Raw genomic sequence first — 23,454 nt, 5'->3', positions numbered from 1 at the left:
GGTATGGGACTTTTATGTTTATCTTAACCCAATCTACCTTCACATTTCGGGTTGGCAACTTATAATCAACCACCCTGTATATACAGATATATATTTTAGAAAAAAATAAAATTTTTTCTATGGCAGACATTTATTTGTATATAATTCTAACAGATTTTATAATTATTTTTCACATATATTTGTACAATCAATTTATGTGTAATTATACTTTTTCCATTATCTACAAAGCGATAAATTATAAAAGAATGTGTATTATATTATGTTTAATAATATATATTTACTTTTTATATCTTCTGCTTGTGATATAATTTTTTATTCATATTGTTGCTGCATCTTCAAAAAAATATAAATTTTATTTTATTTTCTATAATTTATGAATAGGTTTGTGTATGTTTGATTCTAAGACTATAAAAAATTTTCAGCAAATATAGCAAGATTAATTAAATTATAGTTTTTACGAAATAAAGCTTTTGCAATATTAGCATTGTATGGCAGTTGCATGACAGATGCTACTTTAAAAAAAAAATGAATAAAAATGCACGTCATAAAGGTAATAAACTTATTTTTCAACATAATTTATATATTTTCTGTTTTTATTATATGCCAGTAGAATATTTTTATTTCTAAAATTGGAAATATCAGCTCACCGATAAATCAAATATATAAACCAAGATTATTAAATTTTTCAAAAACTAAGGAAACTTAAGGAAAATTCTGTGTTTTATAATAAAGAATTATTTAAAAATTGTATTTTTTTTCATATGTAACATTCCTCGCAAGCATTATAAACGATGATATTAAGGAAACTTGTTTGTTTGCAAAATTGAGCTGAGATTTTGCAAGAAATCTGGAATATAAGTGTATAAGTGCATACACTTCTTATACATGGTATGTTAAAGAATAATAAACTATAGGTACATAGAAAGATGTAAAATATACTGCTCTTCAGAGTTTCTCGAAGATAATATTTCATAAGCAAATAAATTATAAATGTCTAAAAATTGGTTTATCATATATGACACAATCACACTTTTTTTTTATATAATAAGCAAATGTTTGCTTTCAGTGCTGTTTAATATCATGTGCACTAACATTTCAATATTTCCATTGTAAAATGCATTAAGGATCGTACATAGTATTTTCCATATTTATATCTGACAAATTGCTAATTTTCGCTTTGATTTATATTGCAAATGCATAAGTATCATATGAAATGATTTTACTTCATTTGCACAAAGTTTCATACAATTAACAAAGAAGCAATATTTTGAGCACGTTATCAGTTATTTCCACATGGTTTAATAATAATCAATGATCATGGTCCACTTTTGTCATACATTGATTAGCACATTTTAAAGGATTTAAAAATACTATCTATCGCACATGTGCGTTCTGTACCACTAAAAGGATAAAATATATATCCTATGTACGTCTTTTCATTTAGGGGATTTAAGATTACTTAAGAAATTTTTAGGTAAGATAACAAAGTATTAGCATTTACTTTGTGTTAAAATTAGCTATTTATAAAACAGTATATTTTACAAGTTATCTTAGCAAAAATTCTTGCCTATAGTGAACAGATTCATACATATTACATAACGATTTTCTAGAAAAGCGAGACATCATTTCCACGCTTGCTTTTGAGCTTTTTGGGATGCTAATTTTTTAGTGATGTACGATGAGATCAACAGCGCCGCAAGTACTATCACAATAAGATAATAATCAAAGTCTTCTTTTAGAACGTCAAACGTTTTAGATGGTGCTACTCTCGTGTAAAACAAATCTGCAAATACAATAATTGTTATTCTGTTCATTTATACATTAAAAGTGTTTTTAGAATTGATTATATAATGGCCATACTCACCAAGACCATGTACAAAAACTAAGCAAGTACTTTCAAGGCCACTGGGACTAGTATGAATACCCAAAACCCTAGAAACGCTTTGATTATAATTGATAATAGCATCCATATGAATTGGAATTTCGGGCATGTACGGTATTACTCCTTCCTCTCGCACTTCAGGATTAATAGGCCGTCGTGGATCTACCATCATCCACGGCAACTCTAATATTCCACCATTGGCTAAAGCAACTGAAAATAGAAATATGTAAATTAATTAATCACAACTTATCACATGCCATATTAAACATACAGATAACCGAGATTAATATTTTCCCTTTTGATTAACTAATCATACATTCACATACCTATTATATGTTTGCTAGTAATACCCTTTTCAGTAATTGTTTCCTGCATATATTCTATAGATGCCGGAAAAATAAAAGCTTGTCTCTCTACAATTGGCAATTTTGTTGTCGCTAAAGAGGAGAACACTAAAATATCCCATAATTGTAATTATATAATCAACAGTCAAAACTTATATACATCGATCGAAAATTAACGACTGCTTTTACCTGTGGTGTTACTCTGTATTTTTCCTTCATATAGCTCTAACGTGGCAATTTCTGTTCTGCGTCCTTTCTCATTGAAATAACTGTATATTAGCCAATTTTCTGAATGTACAATATGAATTGGACCACGTACTCTTTTGTGCGTGATGGAAAAAATCATAGCTCCAGATACTACGTCTAACAGATACAAATTAAGCGTATCTACAAAATAAAAGTACAATAAAAAAAGTATTTTCTGATGAACACAGTATTGATTAAATTGCACAACAGCAACAGTTCGCAAATATACTTACTTTTATGAGCATGTCCTATGCCTTCTGTCACTATAGCTATTAAATTAGGATTAATGTATTTATACAATACTGATCTATCACTCAAGACTCTTCCTTGGGAATGGACACGTTCTATTGGATTTTTTGCTACAACTTGCGTTATTCTTTGGTTCCTTAGTGACAATAATAATTCCCATACTTTATGAGCGATCAATTCCTACAATACAACCATTAAAGCAATCAGTGGTTATTAATATAATAACATGCTAGATATGTATATATCTATAGAACGAACCTGAGTCGTGCTATATGAGAGAGAAAATCCGGATAATATTCCACTTGTCTGATCAGCTGTAAAAAGGTATGTACTTTTTCCAAGTGTAGCAGCAACTGCAGTTGCACTGTTAGGATAAACATGAACTTTATCACGTGCGTCAAGAACAAGAATACCACGCAGGAAATCATCAGTTGCTACGTGCAATAACATAGATTGCTTTATTTTATACCCAAGCTTTATTAACCCATCCAATGGTTGTCCGATAATTGGGTTAAAAGTATATATGAGACCTTCCCCACTTTCCTATTATAATGAGAGAACAATATCGGACATGAAGTAACCATGCAAATATAAAAATAAATAGCAATAAATAGTTATTATTATTAAATGTAACATACAAATGTGCACAATACCTTGTCTTCTGCTAACAATGCACATTGCGGTGGGTGAGGAAAATGTCTGCTACCTCTTTGAACATACAGTACCATCGTGTTAGATACTTTTGTGAAACCTCGGATATTAAATAATCTCAACTGCCAGATAATTTCACCTTTTCTGGTTTCAATACCATACAACTATAGACAATTAAAAATATAATAATTCATAAAGACAAATATCCTTCGATATAATCATATTATAATCATATTATATACATAATCATATTATATACATACTTTTCCAGCTGATGTAACTGCTATGATCATTTTATGCAAACCAAATTTATCTCGCACTAAGTCAGTACGTTGATTGGATTGCTGAGGCACCAAATCCAGTATTGTATGAAAGAATGCTCTTGCTTGATTGATCTGAGAAGTAATTCTTCTAAATACCATGCTTAACAAGTCCCCTGTTTAAAAATAACATGGCAAAGTTAAAGAACATATAACTGAAATAATTATTCTATTAATTATATGATATAATTGAAATTATCATTCTATTAAGATCTATGGATTGGATGATTCAGCTAACAAGATGATATTAAAAATTAGAGGATATCACAAAAAATAGCAAAATAATAGCAGGTATCATTTATCAAACGATTTAATTATATTATAAAATTTCCTTAGCAAAGCTTAATAACTACACACATACATACATGCGCGCGCGCATACATACACACACGCACACAGATACACAGGTTTGCATATTACGTAAAATTTTTCATGCTTTTATATATCAATGAAATCACTATATTATGTACTTCTGATATTTATTATACTGTATTATATTTAAACTGAATAATGAGAAATATTCAATTTAGATATCTTATTTTTTGCAATATCATGCAGATAATAATATATTTTTATAATACTTTAAAAAGTATTATATGCTAAATAATTACACATATATAATAGTACATATACATCCTATACATTTCTTTCGTTTAATATCTTGAAGAATTTTTACATAAAATTACACCATGCAAATGTAGGTTTGTAAGTAGCAATAAGACAAAATATTGCATTAAAATCAGCTTTCCTGCTCTACTACTTACATGAACTGTCTACATCAATACCTGCCAGCAGCCATTCACAAAAGAAAGTTAATTAATATAACAGGTAAATTGTTATTGAAAATTGTGAATTGCCAGTAAACAGTGTTGTTTCTCGAAAGTGTTATTAATTAAAATAGCAAGCTTCTCACAATGTTTTTCTTTTTAGATAATATTGAACCTAATACTTCGGAGTCGAGATAAATTATAATAACAATATTTTCTTGAAATATAATTATAGAATTTATAGAATTTAAATATATTATGACAATACTAATGTTATATATTTTATATTTATCATATTTATTTGTTATATTTGATCATACACACATTATTTTATTTCCTCTGTACTATTTTACACATTCATAAAATGAACTGTTCATATTATGTCTGTTTGTTATATAAGTTGCATATAATGTATTACATTTTACCAATTGTAATAAAGAAAGAATAAAGAAGTATGACTTTCACCTGATTAAGGCTATAATTGTCTACGCATACAGTAATATCATAAGTTTACTCACTCTCTTTCTGATCAAATTCTGTTTCGATAGCCTGATCTCCATCAGACATAGGTAATTCTATAATTTCGACGGCTACGATGCTAGCAAGTGCTTCTTCCCTCGTCCATACCACTTTGTTATGTTGCAATAACGCAACACTATGATCTTGCGAGGATAATAAGTGACGACACATTATTCCTTTCGTTTGATGCGGACAAACAGATGCCATTATGGCTGGCGATTGTATAGAAGCATGAGTGAATGTAACTGATAAATCAGGTAGAAGTGTAGAAGACAAGAGATTTGTAGCCATTATTTCTACCCTCTAGAAATAAGTAGAAAACCTATAGTTAGTTTATGTCAATAAATTTCTTTAGGCACAAATGAGAACATATGCTTTGATATTTACTCCGTTTTTATATGTTGTTTCCAAAAGTATTTTCTCGTTATCGACAGAAACTACATAAAGTGTTGCATCACCAGCGATGTCTCTTTGTATAGGAATTGGATGTTCTCCAATAACTAGTATCCGTTTTCTTTGGTCGTTATCAGCATTAATTGAAATTACAGGCTCTTCTCCAAGTACAGATTCTAGTTTATATGGCCCTTGCGCACCAGCCCCAAATATTGTATTTATTGTAACTGACTGTGGCTGTGCATTAGTATCGAATAAGTGTACTAAGAATACTATAGCTAAAGAACTGTCCCCTTTTAAACATGCCAAATATGGAGCTGCTAGAACACATCTGAATAAATCAGGATAGATCAATTTTATATAATACTGCAATAACTATTATGGCAGACAACGAAAAAGGAAATAATCTAAATCTGAACTTACTCTGTTTCTTGGTTTATGAATGGTGCAGAAACTCTCCGAGTTTTCAATTTTTCTCCAGTCTTGCTATCATAAGATGTTACTTCAACTCCACTATTATAAATAGGTAATATATGGTGCAATGTTCCATCTTTAATGTGCCATTTTACGTCCTTTATTCTGAAAACAAATAAAATTTCTCAATATCTGTGCTACAGAAAGAAATATAACATATTAAAGCACAACTTTCACAATTTTATGGTCAACATTATATAAAATTTCAATTTTCTATAACAGGGGAAAAAATTGATTATATTTCTCACTTTGCATATATTACTTAACATAATAATTATATTAACAGAAATCTGGAACACTAGATTAAACAACAATTTACAACATAAATTAATATATACAAGTGTGTAGTATTAAGTGTACAGACATATTATCAATCGTGCTTTGAATAAAGGTAAATGAAACCTGTCAGCAGAATATAAGCCCAATGTAGAAAACGACATAAACGGAGACTCATGTCTGTAAAAGCAATGGATTATATTTTATCTTCAAGCAATTATTTTTATCTTTTAGTTTCAAAAATTTTAGCAGATGTACACTGTATCTTGTTTTGTATATATATTGTCACATATTATATATCTCTTTTACTTAACAAGTCACCTTGTTATTAAAAATATAGAAGATGGTACTTACACGTAATATTATTCTATAAGCGGAATATATAGAATAATATTGTCATAATAACTTTTATTTTGCACAAACCTATCGGTATTTTGTTCAGCTATTGGCCATTCATTAAGTATATGTCCAGTTGCTAAATCCCAAGCACGAACGATGGCTGGAACACCCCCACTTACAGATATAAGATCTCCATCCGAAACACCTCCCAAAGTTCTAATACGACCACCATAACCTTTCTCTAACACTCGCCTCCATAATATTTGACCTGTTATATTGTAAAACTTATTAATATATCTATATCAAATCAATAAATTAATAATTAAGTTATCTCTCTTTTTAGATAAATATAAAATAACTTATTTTATAGATGTAATATTAATCTGCAACTTATTATTTATGTACTATTATTATTACTTACTATTATTATTGTATATATGCACTATTATTATTTATGTAATATTAACAAAAAAATATGTAAAAATTTAAAATTATCGGAAACCGTAAGAAGTAAAGTATAATATACCTCACACAAAGCAGAAACGATGTATAAAATACAAGATGTAAACTGATATTTCACTCACCAGACTTCAGATTAAGCGCTGCAATAACATTCTCCTCGGTGGCAACGATAATTTTTTTCGCCGTGGACACTGTGTCGAAGCTGGCAAATTTAATTTTGCCAACATAATTCTGCCTCCTGAAATGATTCGCAAGTGCGATTAATAGATCAGTCTCTCAGGCCTGTTATTGCAATGTTACATACATAAATTTGTGAAGCACTGCTAAGCGAGCAAAGCATGTCTATATTATTTAGAGGTTGCCTCGGGGGGCGTTATTTACCAATCGAATTTGCCGACTTGATCCTCGTACAGGCACAGAGAGAGATTGAAGAAACTAACTAGTATGATGAGACACTGCAAGATCTGCATGTCGGTGAGAAATCGGTTGATATTACCTCGGAATGTCCACGCGAACGGGGCCATAGTGATAATAAGCGCCACGATAATAGCGAAGGTATCGCAGCGCATTCACTTACGCGATAGTCTTTACACCGCGTTTTATCCTTACACAATACCTCGTGTGTACGACACAGCGCGGTCGCTGAACACCGCCGATACTATATCATAGTAATGCATACATACATAGACATATATATATATATATATATATATATATATATCTATCACACCTCCATGGTCGCCATTCGTATATTTCCTCCCTTCGTATGACGTAGTAATAGATAAGGATAGATGGAGAGACGGAGCAGGTGACATGCAGCAAGCTGACTTCGTCTCTAATATATGATTATTCCAGGACCGGCTCACGATACTTCGAGTGCCTTCTTAATGATTTATCAAGATTGGAAAATATTGATTGGTTTAAGAACTATTAAATTTTTACAATATTTAATATAAACAAGAACTGAAGATGCATTAAAAATTTCTTATTGCAAAAAGTTGTATATAAAAGACATATAAGTAAAAGATGTCAATAAGCACACACAAGCAAAAATCTTAACTAGTTAATGAGTTAATAAGTAAGGGTTTCTATGCTTCTAATATTACATATTTATGTATACTTATACTTTTTTTTAATTTAATATTGAGAAGCAATTTAATGAACTTTGCATAATAATAAAAGAAACATGTTGATTCTAAATTAAGAAGAAAATGGTTTTCTTAAAGATCTCTTAAAAAACAAGATATATAGGTAATTATTTTTATATACTACACTATATATATTTTTTTGTGGTTATTTTATCATATTATTTATTTGAAAAAGTTGTTTTCAAAATACATATAAATAAAAAATAAATGCTTCCTAGTGCCATATAGAATATGCGTTTATGTAGTCATGTTACTCACATTGTAAGTATTATTGTTAATTATGATTTTTTAATAAGAAAATGGGATAATCAAAATTTTAATTCAGAGGCCACTATTTCTTACTGTTTTCCTATCATGTCGGCAGCAAAAGAGCACATTAAACACTAAAGATACATCAGTTACAAACACATTTCTTGCAAGAAACAGTATGTTTCTTTCTTCAATCATAAAGTAAATACAATTCAATCATAAAATAAATAAAGTAATTTTACAAAAGTACTGTATTTTGATAAAATGTGTAAACATATATATTTAACATAGTCGCAGAAATAATATTATGCCCTCTTATGCTGCTTTTTCAGTCCATAAATAATAAATTTTATGAAAATAGAGACAAATATTTATAAATTACTCATAATTAACGTTACATCCTAATACATATACATACATTTGTAATTTCTACAGAATTTCTACTCCCATCGTTTAGTTGTCTTGCATTCTACCTAAATTGACAATATTAAGTTAGATCTTTACTTTCAAATCCCTTTTTCTTTTTATTTTCATTTCTTTTTCCACTCATTCACACATTTAAACTGCTCCATTTAAGGATTATACCTTGCTTATTCGCAATTTCAGAGCATTATTCACATACACAAATAAACGTTAGAAGCAGATTTATGGTGACTAGAATATTTTTACATTTCGTACATTCATTCTTTGTATACTTATGTGCAATAGTCCATAATAAAAAATGTAGATGTTATCTTAAATCGTAATACATAACTTTGGTTTATAGCATTCTTCAATAATCTTGTTAAAAAAGAGGAAAGATTACAAAGTATTTCGCATCTTACAATCTTCATTATATAAATGCAGAAATTGTAAGTAGTGTAATTTAAATTACATTACTATTACAGATATATATATATATATATATACACACATATATATATATATATATATTATAGGTCATCATTAAGAAATAGAGACAACACACATACTATACCGATGTCAATCAATTCCTGTTAGTAAAATATTATTGTTATTATATTAGTTGTGTGTTATAAATTTTCTATAATTAATTTTATTTTATACCTGAGTGAGACCGAAAACCAAAAAAGTATAATGTTAAATGCTTTATACAAAAACTACATATGAGATCAGACTAAATAAAAATTGTCGAATACTGCTGTTAAAGCGTAATGCTACTAGCAGATTCGCAGATTGGCAGTATCAATATAAAAGCACTAACATGTGATAAGTACCTAAATTTTGTAAAGTAAATGCACTACTTACAAAAGATGCATGATAACTATGCATAATTTTACTTTTTAAAATACATAATTGTGGTATATTATTGTGCATAACTGATACATTATTATACACATATAAGTATACATTTATATAGGAAAAATTTAAATTATCTTAGATTGTAATACAAGAAAAGAGTAAGGAATAAACTGGATCAATTATTTAAGATATACGTTATTAACGCAGAACTGTAGCCTCGCGAAAGTAAAAATATTAAATATTATGAGATGAATTACACATAATTATCGGATTAATAATTGTGTTCTATTCCAGATTAAATTTCGAACAATGCACATATATTATAATGTCTATTGGTTCGTCTATATTTTAATTATCAATCGATTTATTTCACGATAAGACCTGTTGGGCGCATATATAAAAAAAATGTTAAGAATAAGGAAAACTGAACTTTATCTTGGTAAGACGTAGGCTCGACCGATTTAGAATATGTTTCTGTGCTACATTATATACAGCAGAAATATCATCTGCATATGCTCATTTCTTATACAGCTTTAACACTAGAATGGATAAAGCAATAGTTTTAATCAACAAACATATTTAAATAATTACGGGCTTTGTGTCATTGTCAATCAAGTGATGCTAATAATGTATACTATAAAAAAAGAATCTTCTATCCTTCTATAGTTACTGTTTTGTCTTAATAAAACAGAATCATTTTCTTAAATAGCTGCTAATTTTCAACTATTATAATAAAAAGTTTTTTATATTCGTTTAAAAATTATTCAGGAATTTATTCGTCAAATATAAAGTATAGCATCTAATATTTATATTTCATAAATGAAAAACATATGGCACAAAGGTCCTATCTTTCTCTTTTATCCTAAGCTTTTGAATATAAAAAATAGCATGATCACAAGTAGGGAATAATATCCATTTATCACACGCTACCTTACTATTGAATTCTTAGAGAGCATATAATATCTATGGCAATAAAACCTGATCATTTTGTTTAGCTGAATTGAAATAGAAAGTAGCCGTAATTACAATTAATTGGTTAATAAGATAATGAATTTGAGATAATGATATGAGTAGCTTTATAGCAATAAATCACTTATTTGTACAAGATTAATCTATTTTTCTAAATTATCATACTATATAGTGTTTGTTGTAATTTTTATATGTAAATAATTCTCATACAAATAAATGGAAGAGTGTGAAATATATTGTAATATTTAGGAAAATACATTGTGCTATATATATTTGTTATATCTCAATTTAGGTGGACTTTGCATCACTGTATATTTGCCACTGGCATTTCATGTCATTCAACTGATATACTTTTTTGATTATTATTTTTGCAAAGGATGCTCGGTTTACATATAAAATCCGAATAATATCTGAATGTCAATAGTGTGTAAAATTGCACCAATGCAACAACTTGTACAATATTGCAATTATTACAAGCACAAACAAAAATATATTCATAAATAAAAAATTATACTCAAATATATCAATAAAATCATACAAAAACATACTTCATCTTTAGAGTTTTATGAGAGTAAAATACTGATGTATAAGCATAGCATATTATTACTCCTTTCACTGTCTGAAAAGAATATTGCAATTCTAGACAATAAGGTACCTGATATATCTTTCGATTAAATTTGTTGCATGTAATTCTCATTACGATTCTTCTCTAACAATACGAGAAATATTATGAAACTATTGTGTTATATTATTTTATGGCAGTATTCTGTATGCATATTATATATTTCTTATCGAAAATATTGAAAATAAAAACATTAAATAACTTTAAAAGTGAAAGATAAAAGGCATACTACTTCTGTGTAAAACATTATGAATTTCAATTTTCCATATTTATAAAACATTTCTTTTTTAAATTTCCATACATATATAATTCCCAAGAATAATTTTTATTAAAATGTACACATATATTGTCTAGAACTGATTGATTAAATGTGCTTGCGACATTTATTTGATTTTTCGTTGCTATGGCACTGTATGTTTAAATAGTTCTATAATGTTGTTTTACATGACGTAAAACCTCTCAGTATGATTGTTAATAATAGCTATCGCGTTGTATGTACTAAAATCAATGTTCTTACTATACCATAAATGTAAAAAGTCGAAAATCTGGCAGCCCTGATAAGTAAAGCTTTGGATACTTAATGCTTTTAATCATCACAGCACATTTACACTGTATTATCATCAATTTGCAGGACTGCAATATTAATTAACAAAGTCTCGTGAAATATAAAAAAAAGTGTCATAAATCATTTTCTATTACAGTATTGACTGAACGTTACCGTGGTCACGTTTCTTTTCATCAACATGCAATGTGATAAATACAAGTTTAAGGTAAAACATCTGCAAGTTTGCAATAAACTTCCTCCTGCAAATGCTGTTAAACAGTTATTCTATTTTCTTACTTTCTCGTTGTCTAAACTTTCTAGTCGCGATTCAGCATCACGACTCGCACTGAGAGACCAAGAAGTTATAAATTGTACTCTTTCTGTAATGCGGTATATTCTATAGCTGCCAGAATAATTCGTTAAAATGCACGCGCTATTATTTTCTCTTTAAAACATCCATATTTCTTCCTCGCATTCAATGATCAAGTCCATTTTGATCTCTTGCTTTATATACTGTGTTTACCTATGCTGATTCCTTTCAATTCTTCCCATCGTTTATAACATAATGCATCTTCTTTGTCGGCGTTTCTGCGGCTCAGGTCTCAGAACAGCACGTACTGCTTCATCGAATACCTGCTTCAATCCACGTTGCGTGAGAGCAGAGCACTCCATGTACTTAACTGCACGAATCTGTAACATATGATATACAATTTGTTACACTAGATTATTTTGATATGTAAAAATGCCAGGGACTACTGTATAAAAATTATGTTTCCACAAACTTTATTTGCCAGTTTTTGTCCTTGTTCACGCTTAATAGCACTAAGACCTTGCTCAGCTAAGGCAGTAAGCGTTTCACGATCATCTCGTAAGTCTATTTTAGTTCCAACTAGTATCATTGGTGCATCTGGGCAGTGATGTTTTATTTCAGGATACCATTTACTGGTTACATTTTCGAATGATGAAGGACTTGTTACTGAGAAACAAATGAGAAATACATCTGTCTGAGGATAAGAGAGAGGACGAAGTCTGTCATAATCTTCTTGACCCGCTGTGTCCCATAATCCTAGACTGACTGGAATTCCATCAACAACCATGGGTGCAGAATAGTTGTCAAATCTGAAGAAATATTACATATATTCTATATCTTTTATACATTTATATTTCCTTTTTACATTTTGTCTGTCATATATTATTTATTGTACATTTTATTTAAGATATCAGTTAGAATTTATAAAATAAGTTGATACTAACTGCTTATTTTCATCAACATATTCATAATTTGGTTGTAGTCACGTAAATTAGTAAATATATTGCTGATAAAGCTAAGTAAAAATAGATTCGTGAGGATGCAAAGAACAGGAAACGATATAAAAAGATGACTTAAAATGAATTACTTCCTGTACACAGCAGTCAGACATCTCATACTCTAATACTATTATTAGCCACTCCATTTGATTGGTCTAAGAAACAAACTAAGGCATAAACCTTGCCATAAGTTATATCTTTAATACATATGGACTATAAAAATAAGACATTCTTTTATAAGAAGCTAATATTATATATCCGGATGTTATTATATAACTTGTAAAATATTGTAAAAAATATATATGTATGTAATAATACTTACACAGTAGGTACATATTCTCCAGGAAAACTATCTGTTGTATATGATATTAACATGCAAGTTTTTCCTACTGTTCCATCTCCTACTACCACACATTTTATTGGTCTACCAGAGCTCATGATTTATTATCTAATAAAAAATAAATATAATCAGTATAATTATAAATAGTTAATAATATATTACCTATTGTGTGTATTCTCAAACCATCTTTTCCAATAAGATTGTATTGATTTTATAAACAAAATAAAAACAACTGATATTGTAAACTTAACTCCAAATAACACTTGTAAATGGATTGTGAATAGAATATAAGCATAAATTGTAAAAGCAAATGATGAAAACTACATTTAATGAAATCGTTTTAAATTTATATTTATACTGATCGTACGTATTTATCAGGAAGAACTTTTTTATCACTTAAGTCTTCAACTTAACCATACAGCAATTTCACTTTCCTAAAACACTATGAAAAAGATTATCTCCGTAATTTTCGTTATACAATCATTCGTAACATTCGTATAAACACCTATAGATTTGGAGAAAAGGCTCACTTCCGTGATTTCATATAATTTCAATATTCGTACAGTTCGACGTTAACGCTGTTTCAATAAACGTTTTTGCCGAATTGAAGGGCTTGCCCTAGAACACCATACTTAACACATACGCGTAACAAGTAAACAAGAATTCACGCCGGTTTGACGATATCACACTCACCGAATCTACGAGTGAAGGTTCGTTTTATACAAAAATCACCGTATATGCAACACGATGCGAATTCGCGTGTACAGTGTATGTGTACTCCTCAAAAAATCAGAAGAACGGGTGCCATGACAGTATCGCGGTTTTTGGAACTGAACGGAGCTAGCATTCGCCTGGTGACAGATGTTCGACAATCACCTCTCACTCTTTCTTCCCCTTCTTTTCGTGAAACTTATTGTTCGGAGAAGTGATAGACTGCTACGTCCCTATGTACGGTGCACACTGTACATCTCGTCAGGTTAAAGTAGGTTTTCAGTGTAGATCCGTTTGTTTCTTATCCGATTTTCGTATTAAAGTCCGAATGAACATTTGTTTCATTGCATATGGATAAAGTGCTGATAAATATATAAATAAAATGAAGAGATTATTTTCCCTTTCCTATATCAAAGCAAGCAATTCCATATGTGTGTGTATGTACGTGTGTGTATGTGCATATATGTATACATTTTTGAAATAAATAATTTAATTTATAAAAATCAAGCTTTTCTTACTTGTACAAGCTTTCATCTTCCTATATTTCCATCATATTCTCTTTCATTTAATTTTAAATATCTTTGTGCTAAATAATATTAAATCATGCTAAGTAATATCAAAATTGCATAAATTAACCAAATCACTTGAAACTTTATAAAAAATAATCTTGTTATCCAATCAGCGGTAGAAAAGGCTCAGCTTTCTTTTTAATTAATTTTGCGACCAATGAGAGGATTCGTTTTTCAGTAATTTTTAGAAGATAAATATACCCCTTATTAGATAAGCTGCGTTCGGAAACTTCAACCGAGTGCACTCAAATACATCTTGTGCCGTTCAGAAACCTTCGGGTAACACCCATAGGGCCAATTGTTCCAACTTCATGGTAAGTTAACTGATAGTTAAATCATATCTCTGTTTTTGTCTAAGTTGAAGGAAAAACGAAGACAAACATATGATTTAACTATCAGTTAACTTACTAAGAAGTTGGAACAACCGGCCCGTAGACATAGGCTGCGTTCCAATATTCACTTCCAGTACTGAAAATATATAGTTTCTGTCACGTATATTATAGATTTATAGTGCTGGCAGTGAATATCGGAACGCAGCCCTAATATATTTAAAGGCTCGTCTACATTAGCTGTAAGAGTAAGGGCCAGAGCACAGACTTCTGCATAATGTATAATACATAACACATAAAAAAATAAACCAATTAGTTTTCTTCATTTCCCTCCTCAGGACAGAAATGAAGAACTCTGATTGGTTGATTCTCTTATGTGTTGTGTATTATGCGTTCAGGCTCGTCTACATTAGCTGTAAGAATAAGGCTGTAAGGTTGCAAGACACGAAATGAAATATTTTCATTCGCTGACAGCTTACGTTACAGCCTTAAGCTAAGACTCCATGCATGCGGTGAGCTGCGGCAAATGCTGCGATGACCAATCAGGAGGGAGGCACAAGTCCGGTTGCGGCAAGCTCCGGCATGCGTCTGTCTCCTGATTGGTCACCGCAGCCGTTTGCCGCAGCTCACCGCATGCATGGAGTCTTAGCTTTACAGCCTTACTCTTACAGCTATTGTAGACGAGCCTTTATACAAAAGCCTGTGCTCTTGCCCTAAGGCTATAAGGTTGCAAGACACAAAATGAAATATTTTCATTCGCTGACAGTTTACGTTACAGCCTTACGCATTAGAGAATAAACCAATTAGTTTTCTTCATTTCCCTCCTCAGGACAGAAATGAAGAACTCTGATTTGTTGATTCTCTTATGCGTTGTGTATTATGCGTTATGCAGAAGTCTATGCTCTGGCCCATATTCTTACAGCTATTGTAGACGAGCCTTAAGGCTCGTCTACAATGGCAGTAAGAAGTAAGCGTAAGCGGTAAGAAATAAACCAATCACAGTCGATTATGATAAGAATAATCAACTGTGGTTGGTCCATTTCTTAAGGCCATTGCACGTAGAAGAATTTAACCATAAACGTAAGGCCGCAAAAAAACTGACCAATCTCAGTCGATTATTCCTCTAGTGCAAGAAGAATAATCGACTGTGATTGGTCAGTTTTCTTACGACCTTACGGTTGCAGTTACAGATTTTCTACGTGCAAAGGCCTTTACTGTTCGCTTATTTTTTACTGCTTACTGCCATTGTAGATGGCTCTTTAAGTGTTGGTCTACACCTCGCTTTATGCTTTAAGCCGTAAGCAACTGACCAATCACAATCGATTATTCGTACTGAAAATACATAGTTTGTGTCACAAATACTATAGATTTTCAGTGCTGGCAGTGAATATCGGAACGCAGCCAAAAGGTGCATTCAGTACTACAACCGCTCACTGAGCGCTAAATGAGCTCTTGCATCTGATTGGTGTATATTTTTAAATCTAAAGGAATATACCAATCAAATGTAAAAGCAAGTGAGCGGTTGTAGTACTGAATGCACCCAATGAATGAATAGGGATATCCACTTCCCTCAAAGTCAGCTATAGAAAGGAAGAAAAGAGATTTCTCTATACGCTGAATCTCATAAGACCAACGGTCTTTATTAATATCTAGTCAATGACATAAGTATCAATTATAAACTGAAAGAATTATAATTATGTCAAGTATTATGTATCTCGCTTTTTCAAAAAATAATGTTTTTATTTGGAATGCTGATGGTAATATACTAAAGAGGAAGTATACATATATTTAACCTGTTAATATTAATGTTTTATTCAATATAGTTCATTTTTTTTTATTGTAGATTGGTTGAAACTTCGACGGGATCACAGAATACTTGGTGAATTAATAGGATCCTTTCCAAAATTATCTAGGCAGGAAGTATTTTTAGGCCTTCCACTGCTTCTACTACCAGAAGAAGTAACACTTTTGATTGAAAAAAATATTGCTTGTTTGATACAATGTTGTAGTTTAGAAAAACCACCAACTGTATCATTAAGTATAAAATTTGAAGAATATAGAAATACATTATTTACACAACAATCAGAATGTCTCATAGAAAACAGAAGAAAACAGGTAATAGCCAGTGTGTATCTGTATTATAAGAAATATTTAGATTTTATATACTATATAGAATAATATAATTTTTTATTAGATAACTACCTTAATGGACAAAATTGTAGAAGGAAAGAAACGTAAAATGCTAGGTTTGCACACAAATAAGAAGAAAATGAGAAAGACGCTGGATAAAAAAACACAAGAAGCATTAGACAGCATTAAAATTAACACTCAAGATTTGCTTGAAGAAGAACTAGCTAAATTACCTAAATTAACTAAAAATGAAGCATTTATTCAAACACATACAGGTAATATAAATTATTTAATTGTACAATCATGTTTAAATATATAAATTTAATATAGTGGTATATCTGATATAATTTATTTGGATATTTTACATACCTTTTAGCATATCCATGGTTTAATCATTGTGATATAGAAACAGTGCAATGGAAATATCCATTTACTTCTGATCAGCTAATTAGGTATAAAGTATACAAGGATCTTCATGAAAGAGGATATTATATTAGTAGTGGTGATAAATTTGGTGGTGATTTTTTAGTATATCCAGGTATGATTTTTTTTTTCTTATAAAAGTGATATACTACATTAAATATTAATATATTATATTTATATATAGGTGATCCAATAATGTTCCATTCACAATTTATTGTGCAATGTCAATGTGAAAAGGAAGAGATATCTGTTATAGAACTTATTGCAAAATGCAGAATTAGTTGTCACGTACGAAAAACATTAGTATTTGCTATGTATTGCAAAGAAAAAGACAAAGTAAAATATCAGTCTTTACAATGGGCAGAAAATAACATACTCGAAAATAGTTGATATAATAAAGAAAGTACAATTGCTTGATAAAAATAATGTATATATGCTAGTATTTAATATATATATATATATATATGCTAATATTTTTAATCATGTTTCTACCACAAGTAATTATTCTTAGTAATATGTATTTCTTCATAATCTTGTTTTGTACACATCATCAAAGTTAGTTTAAACTACATCTCAATTTAAAATTTTCTAATCTTACTGTACATCATTATATCACCACTGAATATAAGAATATTCATATAATTGTGTCCAATAATTAAGTATTTCTATTAAAACTGTTAGAAAAATTTTTATGCATAATGAGCATAAAAAAGGTGATTAACATTAAAAAAAATTATAATTTCAGCAAGATATGATTAGCAATATATTTATTACTCTACTATAGCTTAAGGCATTCTTTTAACATAATTCTTATAAGATTATTTATAATGTACTTATTAATTTAAATCGATTGTGTTGTGGTTCAGGAATAACATTAAAGTATTTCTTATATATAACTTGATTCTCACGACCAGCATAAGCTTTCCTAGCCCAGAAATGTTTGAAATTAGGATCAATTTTTTCACAGGTTATCATTACTTTCCCAGGTTCTATAGCATATAAAGTTCCATTTTGTCCAAAGCCAACCTGTTATGTGATTAAAAACTTGAAATACTAAGCTTATCTAATAAATAACCAACCAATGTAATAATACTTGCATTAAGACCTGGATGAAACCTGGCTTTTAATTGTGTGACTAATATATGGCTTGACTGTACATTATGTCCGTCTTGTACTTTCCATCCTCTATGTTTTGGTCTAGGATGTCCAGGTTTGATCCTAGTACTAGTACTTGCCTTTTTGGAAGCATATCTGACACATATTTTTGCTACTAATAACAAACATTCATTGTCATTAATATATAAACAATTTTGTATATTATACAGTTAATCATTAATAATATATTCAAACAAACCTAAACTGTTGTATGATGTTAAAGTTTGTCGAATGTTTTGCATTGTGTAAGAAGTTAATTGTGACACACACAAATAAGCCATTTGACAAAATATTTTTAAAGATATCTGTAATAAAATGTGCAAATATATTTATTTACTTAGTAGTATGTGAAAATCAATAATAATTTAATAATTTATTCTATAGTACGAAAGAATAGAATTAAAGTTAAGTAGGTTGATAGTCAGATTATTACAAACAGATGGTCTATTCTTTGTAGCTGCACTGCTGAACTGGTGCAATAAGCTAGAGTGAGAAAACTTATATGTCTCACTTTAACTTATTGCACCAGTTCAACAGTGCAGCTACAAAGAACAGACCAAGAGATGAGCAATTTACGAACAATGAATCAATGATCAGCCGAAAAACTATTTAATGATTATCACTCCTAATGGTTCGTATTCCCTTGGATATAGTAATACTGGTAGTAGTAGTAGTAGTTCTTTTCTGGCTCCGGACTGCATTCAGCTTTGTCCATACGCCATTTTCTAATAGTATGAAAATAAAAGAAAAACAGGGACAACGCGTGCGCAGTCCCCATGATCAAAAAATATGCGTAGTTACAAAAACCACATCCAACCGTCAAGCATGGTCTACAGCATCATCTACAATGGCAGTAAGCAGTAAGAAGTAAGCGTAAGCGGTAAGAAATAAACCAATCACAGTCGATTATGACAAAAATAATCAACTGTGGTTGGTCCATTTCTTACTGTTCATGCTTTCTTCTTACTGCTTGCGGCCATTGTAGACCACGCTTATGGCCATTCTACAATAAGCTATTAAAGGCTCGTCTACATTAGCTGTAAGAGTAAGGCTGTAAGGTTGCAAGACACGAAATAAAATATTTTCATTCGCTGATAGCTTACGTTATAGCCTTACAGCCTTACTCTTACAGCTATTGTAGATGAGCCTTTAGTTATAAAACATAAGAAAATAAACCAATCGAAATTCTTCATTTATTTGGGGAATTTTGATTGGGAATTTAGATTGGGGAATTTTGATTGGTTTATTTTTTTATGTATTATAACTAATAGCTTATTGTAGAATGGCCATTAGGCCTGACTATGAATACGGGTTAGGCCGGGTCTACAATAGGTGTAGTAAGCTTTAAGCCTTAAGAAATTAACCAATCCTAGTCGATTTTTACAAGAATAATCGAATAAGGTTAGTCAATTTTTTAAGGTTTAAAGCTTACTACACCTATTATAGACCCGGCCTTATTCCCGTATTCATAATCAGGCCTTATATTTAAGGCTGCCTTAAGTTTATCTTCAGATGGTCTGTAGCCAATACAAATAATCCGTGCAGCATCTAAAGATAGATATAAGGAGGCTGCAAATATTTTTTCTCACTCCGACTTATTGCACCAGTTTAGCAATGCAGCTAAAAAGAACAGATCCTCAATGTCTTTCGCAGAAAGTTTCCTCAGCGAGACAAAGTTTTAAGATTTTGATAATTGACTAATTATCACGTAATTATAAAAAATGACGACGAATATGGAGGATCTACAAAAGTTAGAAGAAGAAGCGATAGCTCGAGGCACAAAGTATGTTACGAATCTTTTGCAACGACCAGGTCAATTGGAAAAAATTGACATGTATAAACGTAGAATAAGCAGAAAAAAGGCATCCGTTGAGACTATGCTTAAAACTGCAATGAAAAGTCAATTGGATGGAGTCAGGGTAGGCTTTGAGCAGCTAGAAAGTTCTCTGGAAAGTATCGCTACCATCAAGGATGATCTGGATTATATTAATCAACTATTCAGTTCCGTCCTGAAGATCAGTTCAAGGTTGCAAGTAGTACAGGAGGAAAATATGCGTCATTCTCAGTACGTTATCGCCAAAGAGAACTTAAAACACATATTTACAGTCCCTGAAAGTGTCGAGAAAACAAAACAATGGATAAACGAAGGTAAATTACTGCATGCTCATCAGAGTCTGATGGATCTTGAAAATTCTAGAGATGACTTACTATATGAACTTCATAAGTTACCTAACCAGTCGCCAGCAGATACAATTATGTTAAAAGCTTATTTTGAGGATGTGGAAATGCTTTCTCAACTCATGGAAAAACAGATAAGGTTAGTGTTGAGTCGTACTTTGAACACAGTACGGAAGGAGCCTACTGTTATTGTAACACCTCTGAGAATTATAGAGAGAGAAGAAAAAGCTGATCAGTTTGCTATTCAAAGACATAAGCAAAGTGGATTTATGCCACCTGGTAGGCCTAAGAGGTGGAAGGATATGGCCATGAAGGTACTTGAGAAATCAGTAGCTAATAGAATTGAAGGAACCCATGTGGAGGAGAGAGCAGATAACAAGATGTGGTTAGTAAGATATTTAGAACTCACAAGACTCTTGATTCTTGAGGATCTAAGAGTAGTAAAAACTCTATGTAGGCCTTGTTTCCCACCCTGGTATGATATAGTAAGAACTTTTGTTAAAATGTATCATACCAGTCTATCCCAGCATTTAAAAGATATAATTGCCAGTGGTCTGGAAGGAAATGAATATGTTTCTCTGCTGGCATGGATTATGAATACTTATACAGGGCCAGAATTGATGCAACATTCTGAATTGAATATTGACACATCCGATATCGGCCCGCTTCTTAATCCTGAGGTGATAAAGGATCTTCAAGAGAAATACTTACGAAATATGTGTCAAAATTACGAGGACTGGATGAGGAAGACATTGGAGACAGAAAAGTGTGACTGGAGGAGCGGTATCCTACCTGAAAGCAGCACTCAAGAACTGTTTTATCATACTGCAGCACCAGTCATTATATTTCAAATGATTGATCAAAATCTCCAAGTTGCAAAAACCATTAGTCCTAATCTGACAGCAGAAGTACTGGTACTCTGTATCGAACAAGTAACTAAATATGGATCTATATATAGACAAGCAATATTAGAATTCAAGATCAAACATTTCGAGGACAGAAGTCAAGTACCATATTTCACTCATCATATGATCACAATAGTAAATAATTGTGTGCAATTCACCGAATTGGCACAGCAAATGAAACAACTTTACTGGGTGCCCAACACCAGCGGTGATGCTACTGTAAAGTTCGAGAATCTTTTGGCGAATTATCAGCAATTGAGAAATGAAGCTGCTGCTATCCTATTGCAAGAGTCCTTTCTAGATTTGGAGCTACATTTTCAAGATTTGATCACACCGAAGTGGTTGTCATCGCCTATTCCAGTGGAAACAATCTGCGTTACTCTGGAGGACTACTTTCAGGACTACAATCACCTAAGTCCCAAAAACTTTGAATACGTCATCACCGAAGCACAAAATCTGATCGCGAAGCGTTATATATCCGCGATGCTGCAGAGGAAGATATCATTGAAGACATACGATGAATGTTTGACCTGCACATCAAAGATAATGACAGAGGCGGACAAGCTAAAGAACTTCTTTGACAGGATTGCGCCAAAAGTGGGCAACTTCAATTCACCGTTCGAAATAATAAAGCGGCTTGCTGAGGTGTTGCGCTGTGAAGACTCGGAAATACTTTCTCTCGACTTGCATTCTCTGATTGAAAAGTATCCTGATATGACTGAAGATCATCTGATCAGGTTACTCGGTCTGAGGGGCGACATATCGCGAGCGGAAGCCCGAGAAAAGGTTTCTTACATCATGGAGGCTCAACGAAACCGAAAACTCGGACAATCAATCACAAATAGTATATTTAAGCAAATAGTTATTCAGGACAGTTTTCTAGGTTGGAAACCTTGAGATTGGGGAAAGAATTTTTACGATGTAAAAATAAGAAATGCAAACGGCTTCTCTATGTAGTATTATTATCGAAAATTAATATATTTTTACATATACAGAGTAGAGGCAAAACAACATATTTGTACTGCCGTAAAAAGATTTCTTGATAGTTAATATAATTATATATATATATATATATTATATTGATCTCATAATTTATTAACATGGAAATTTATATTTATGTTCAACATAGGTGTGCATTTATTTATATAGGGAATATTATTAAATTATAAATTATATATATACACATACATATACATATATAAATATGGTGGTATTTTAACTACGTATGCATAAACAATATTAAAATAATTATTAAAAATGCATATATATATATGCATACATATATATACACACATATATATATATATATATATATATATATATGAGAATAATATAAGTATTTACTTCTGTTTATGTTTAATTTAATAAGCGACGTAATCGTTTATTAAATTAAAATGCAATATTATTGGATATATTAAAAAATCCACCTTCTATTTAAAAAATGTCATTTTTCATTTTTACTTTCTTTTTACCAACTTCAAAATTGAAGAGAAATTAAAAATTTTTACAAAATCTGCTTGCTTTGATAAAATTATTAATTTATTTTCAGATACCTTTAACTAGTTGGAAGTGTATTTTGCAAAATATGCTACCTACCACAATGATATTCAGAGGAAATAATTTGTTGAATACGTTGGATGAAGTAACACTTCCTAGCCAAGTGTCAATAATATACCTTTGGTCGGTTGAGCA

The 23,454-nt window shown here is 30.8% G+C and overlaps 5 protein-coding genes across 15 annotated transcripts; 2 read left to right on the top strand and 3 right to left on the bottom strand.

The window, feature by feature from the left end:
• Positions 1 to 373: 373 nt before the first annotated feature.
• Positions 374 to 7,594, bottom strand: EMC1 (ER membrane protein complex subunit 1). Of its 4 annotated transcripts, XM_019842202.2 has the most exons (16): positions 7,304 to 7,594; positions 7,045 to 7,160; positions 6,545 to 6,728; positions 6,248 to 6,301; positions 5,795 to 5,950; positions 5,366 to 5,702; positions 4,978 to 5,281; positions 4,457 to 4,477; positions 3,636 to 3,808; positions 3,375 to 3,536; positions 2,980 to 3,264; positions 2,706 to 2,901; positions 2,416 to 2,613; positions 2,209 to 2,334; positions 1,865 to 2,092; positions 374 to 1,783 (listed from the first exon to the last, which is right to left on the bottom strand). In XM_019842202.2, the coding sequence occupies exons 1-16, from the start codon at positions 7,489 to 7,491 to the stop codon at positions 1,623 to 1,625; spliced, it is 2,889 nt and encodes a 962-aa protein (XP_019697761.2). In that variant the 5' UTR covers positions 7,492 to 7,594; the 3' UTR covers positions 374 to 1,622. The 4 variants fall into 4 exon arrangements, with proteins under 4 accessions (XP_019697761.2, XP_019697763.2, XP_011142308.2 ...); XM_019842204.2 differs by lacking the exon at positions 4,457 to 4,477 and having other exon boundaries at positions 375 to 1,783; XM_011144006.3 differs by lacking the exon at positions 6,248 to 6,301 and having other exon boundaries at positions 375 to 1,783.
• Positions 7,595 to 11,382: 3,788 nt separating this feature from the next.
• Mtl (Rac family small GTPase Mtl) lies at positions 11,383 to 14,901 on the bottom strand. 7 transcript variants are annotated; one of them, XM_025302712.1, is made up of 5 exons: positions 13,868 to 14,435; positions 13,730 to 13,804; positions 13,345 to 13,470; positions 12,497 to 12,833; positions 11,383 to 12,404 (listed from the first exon to the last, which is right to left on the bottom strand). In XM_025302712.1, the coding sequence occupies exons 3-5, from the start codon at positions 13,458 to 13,460 to the stop codon at positions 12,270 to 12,272; spliced, it is 588 nt and encodes a 195-aa protein (XP_025158497.1). In that variant the 5' UTR covers positions 13,461 to 13,470; positions 13,730 to 13,804; positions 13,868 to 14,435; the 3' UTR covers positions 11,383 to 12,269. The 7 variants fall into 7 exon arrangements, with proteins under 7 accessions (XP_025158497.1, XP_025158498.1, XP_025158499.1 ...); XM_025302713.1 differs by having other exon boundaries at positions 13,730 to 13,796; XM_025302714.1 differs by having other exon boundaries at positions 13,730 to 13,980; positions 14,056 to 14,435.
• Positions 14,902 to 16,603: 1,702 nt separating this feature from the next.
• On the top strand, positions 16,604 to 17,960 carry Tsen34 (tRNA splicing endonuclease subunit 34). The gene is made up of 5 exons (XM_011144027.3): positions 16,604 to 16,728; positions 16,815 to 17,086; positions 17,166 to 17,376; positions 17,478 to 17,639; positions 17,709 to 17,960. Exons 1-5 carry the CDS (start codon positions 16,668 to 16,670, stop codon positions 17,912 to 17,914), a joined length of 912 nt encoding a protein of 303 aa, XP_011142329.1. The 5' UTR covers positions 16,604 to 16,667; the 3' UTR covers positions 17,915 to 17,960.
• Positions 17,961 to 18,274: 314 nt separating this feature from the next.
• On the bottom strand, positions 18,275 to 19,465 carry mRpL27 (mitochondrial ribosomal protein L27). Of its 2 annotated transcripts, none has more exons than XM_011144016.3 (4): positions 19,260 to 19,465; positions 18,879 to 18,984; positions 18,622 to 18,791; positions 18,275 to 18,550 (listed from the first exon to the last, which is right to left on the bottom strand). In XM_011144016.3, exons 2-4 carry the CDS (start codon positions 18,958 to 18,960, stop codon positions 18,347 to 18,349), a joined length of 456 nt encoding a protein of 151 aa, XP_011142318.1. In that variant the 5' UTR covers positions 18,961 to 18,984; positions 19,260 to 19,465; the 3' UTR covers positions 18,275 to 18,346. The 2 variants fall into 2 exon arrangements, with proteins under 2 accessions (XP_011142318.1, XP_011142316.1); XM_011144014.3 differs by having other exon boundaries at positions 18,622 to 18,794; positions 19,260 to 19,454.
• Positions 19,466 to 20,248: 783 nt separating this feature from the next.
• On the top strand, positions 20,249 to 22,798 carry Sec6 (Exocyst complex component Sec6). The gene has a single exon (XM_011144017.3). The coding sequence runs from the start codon at positions 20,401 to 20,403 to the stop codon at positions 22,657 to 22,659; it is 2,259 nt and encodes a 752-aa protein (XP_011142319.1). The 5' UTR covers positions 20,249 to 20,400; the 3' UTR covers positions 22,660 to 22,798.
• The last annotated feature ends 656 nt before the right edge of the window (positions 22,799 to 23,454 follow it).

This window comes from Harpegnathos saltator, unplaced genomic scaffold (genome assembly GCF_003227715.2).
Source record: "Harpegnathos saltator strain DR-91 unplaced genomic scaffold, Hsal_v8.6 scaffold51, whole genome shotgun sequence".
Taxonomy (NCBI): domain Eukaryota; kingdom Metazoa; phylum Arthropoda; class Insecta; order Hymenoptera; family Formicidae; genus Harpegnathos; species Harpegnathos saltator.
Note: the sequence above shows the minus strand (reverse complement) of the source record. Positions and strands in the feature narration are given on the sequence as shown.

Coding starts and splice junctions, on each gene's coding strand:
- Mtl (XM_011144012.3), bottom strand. CDS start 13,460: ATGAGCTCTGGTAGACCAATAAAATGTGTGGTAGTAGGAGATGGAACA. Junction 12,834..13,344: donor GGAGAATATGTACCTACTGT/GTAAGTATTATT, acceptor ATATTTCTTCAG/ATTTGACAACTATTCTGCAC. Junction 12,405..12,496: donor GACAAAAACTGGCAAATAAA/GTTTGTGGAAAC, acceptor CATATGTTACAG/ATTCGTGCAGTTAAGTACAT.
- Tsen34 (XM_011144027.3), top strand. CDS start 16,668: ATGTCAAGTATTATGTATCTCGCTTTTTCAAAAAATAATGTTTTTATT. Junction 17,377..17,477: donor ATTTATTCAAACACATACAG/GTAATATAAATT, acceptor CATACCTTTTAG/CATATCCATGGTTTAATCAT. Junction 17,640..17,708: donor TGATTTTTTAGTATATCCAG/GTATGATTTTTT, acceptor ATTTATATATAG/GTGATCCAATAATGTTCCAT.
- EMC1 (XM_019842202.2), bottom strand. CDS start 7,491: ATGCGCTGCGATACCTTCGCTATTATCGTGGCGCTTATTATCACTATG. Junction 3,809..4,456: donor TATTGATGTAGACAGTTCAT/GTAAGTAGTAGA, acceptor ATTTTTAAACAG/GGGACTTGTTAAGCATGGTA. Junction 1,784..1,864: donor AGTTTTTGTACATGGTCTTG/GTGAGTATGGCC, acceptor TTGTATTTGCAG/ATTTGTTTTACACGAGAGTA.
- mRpL27 (XM_011144014.3), bottom strand. CDS start 18,960: ATGGCTTATTTGTGTGTGTCACAATTAACTTCTTACACAATGCAAAAC. Junction 18,795..18,878: donor AACATCATACAACAGTTTAG/GTTTGTTTGAAT, acceptor GTTTGTTATTAG/TAGCAAAAATATGTGTCAGA. Junction 18,551..18,621: donor GGTTTCATCCAGGTCTTAAT/GCAAGTATTATT, acceptor ATCACATAACAG/GTTGGCTTTGGACAAAATGG.
- Sec6 (XM_011144017.3), top strand. CDS start 20,401: ATGACGACGAATATGGAGGATCTACAAAAGTTAGAAGAAGAAGCGATA.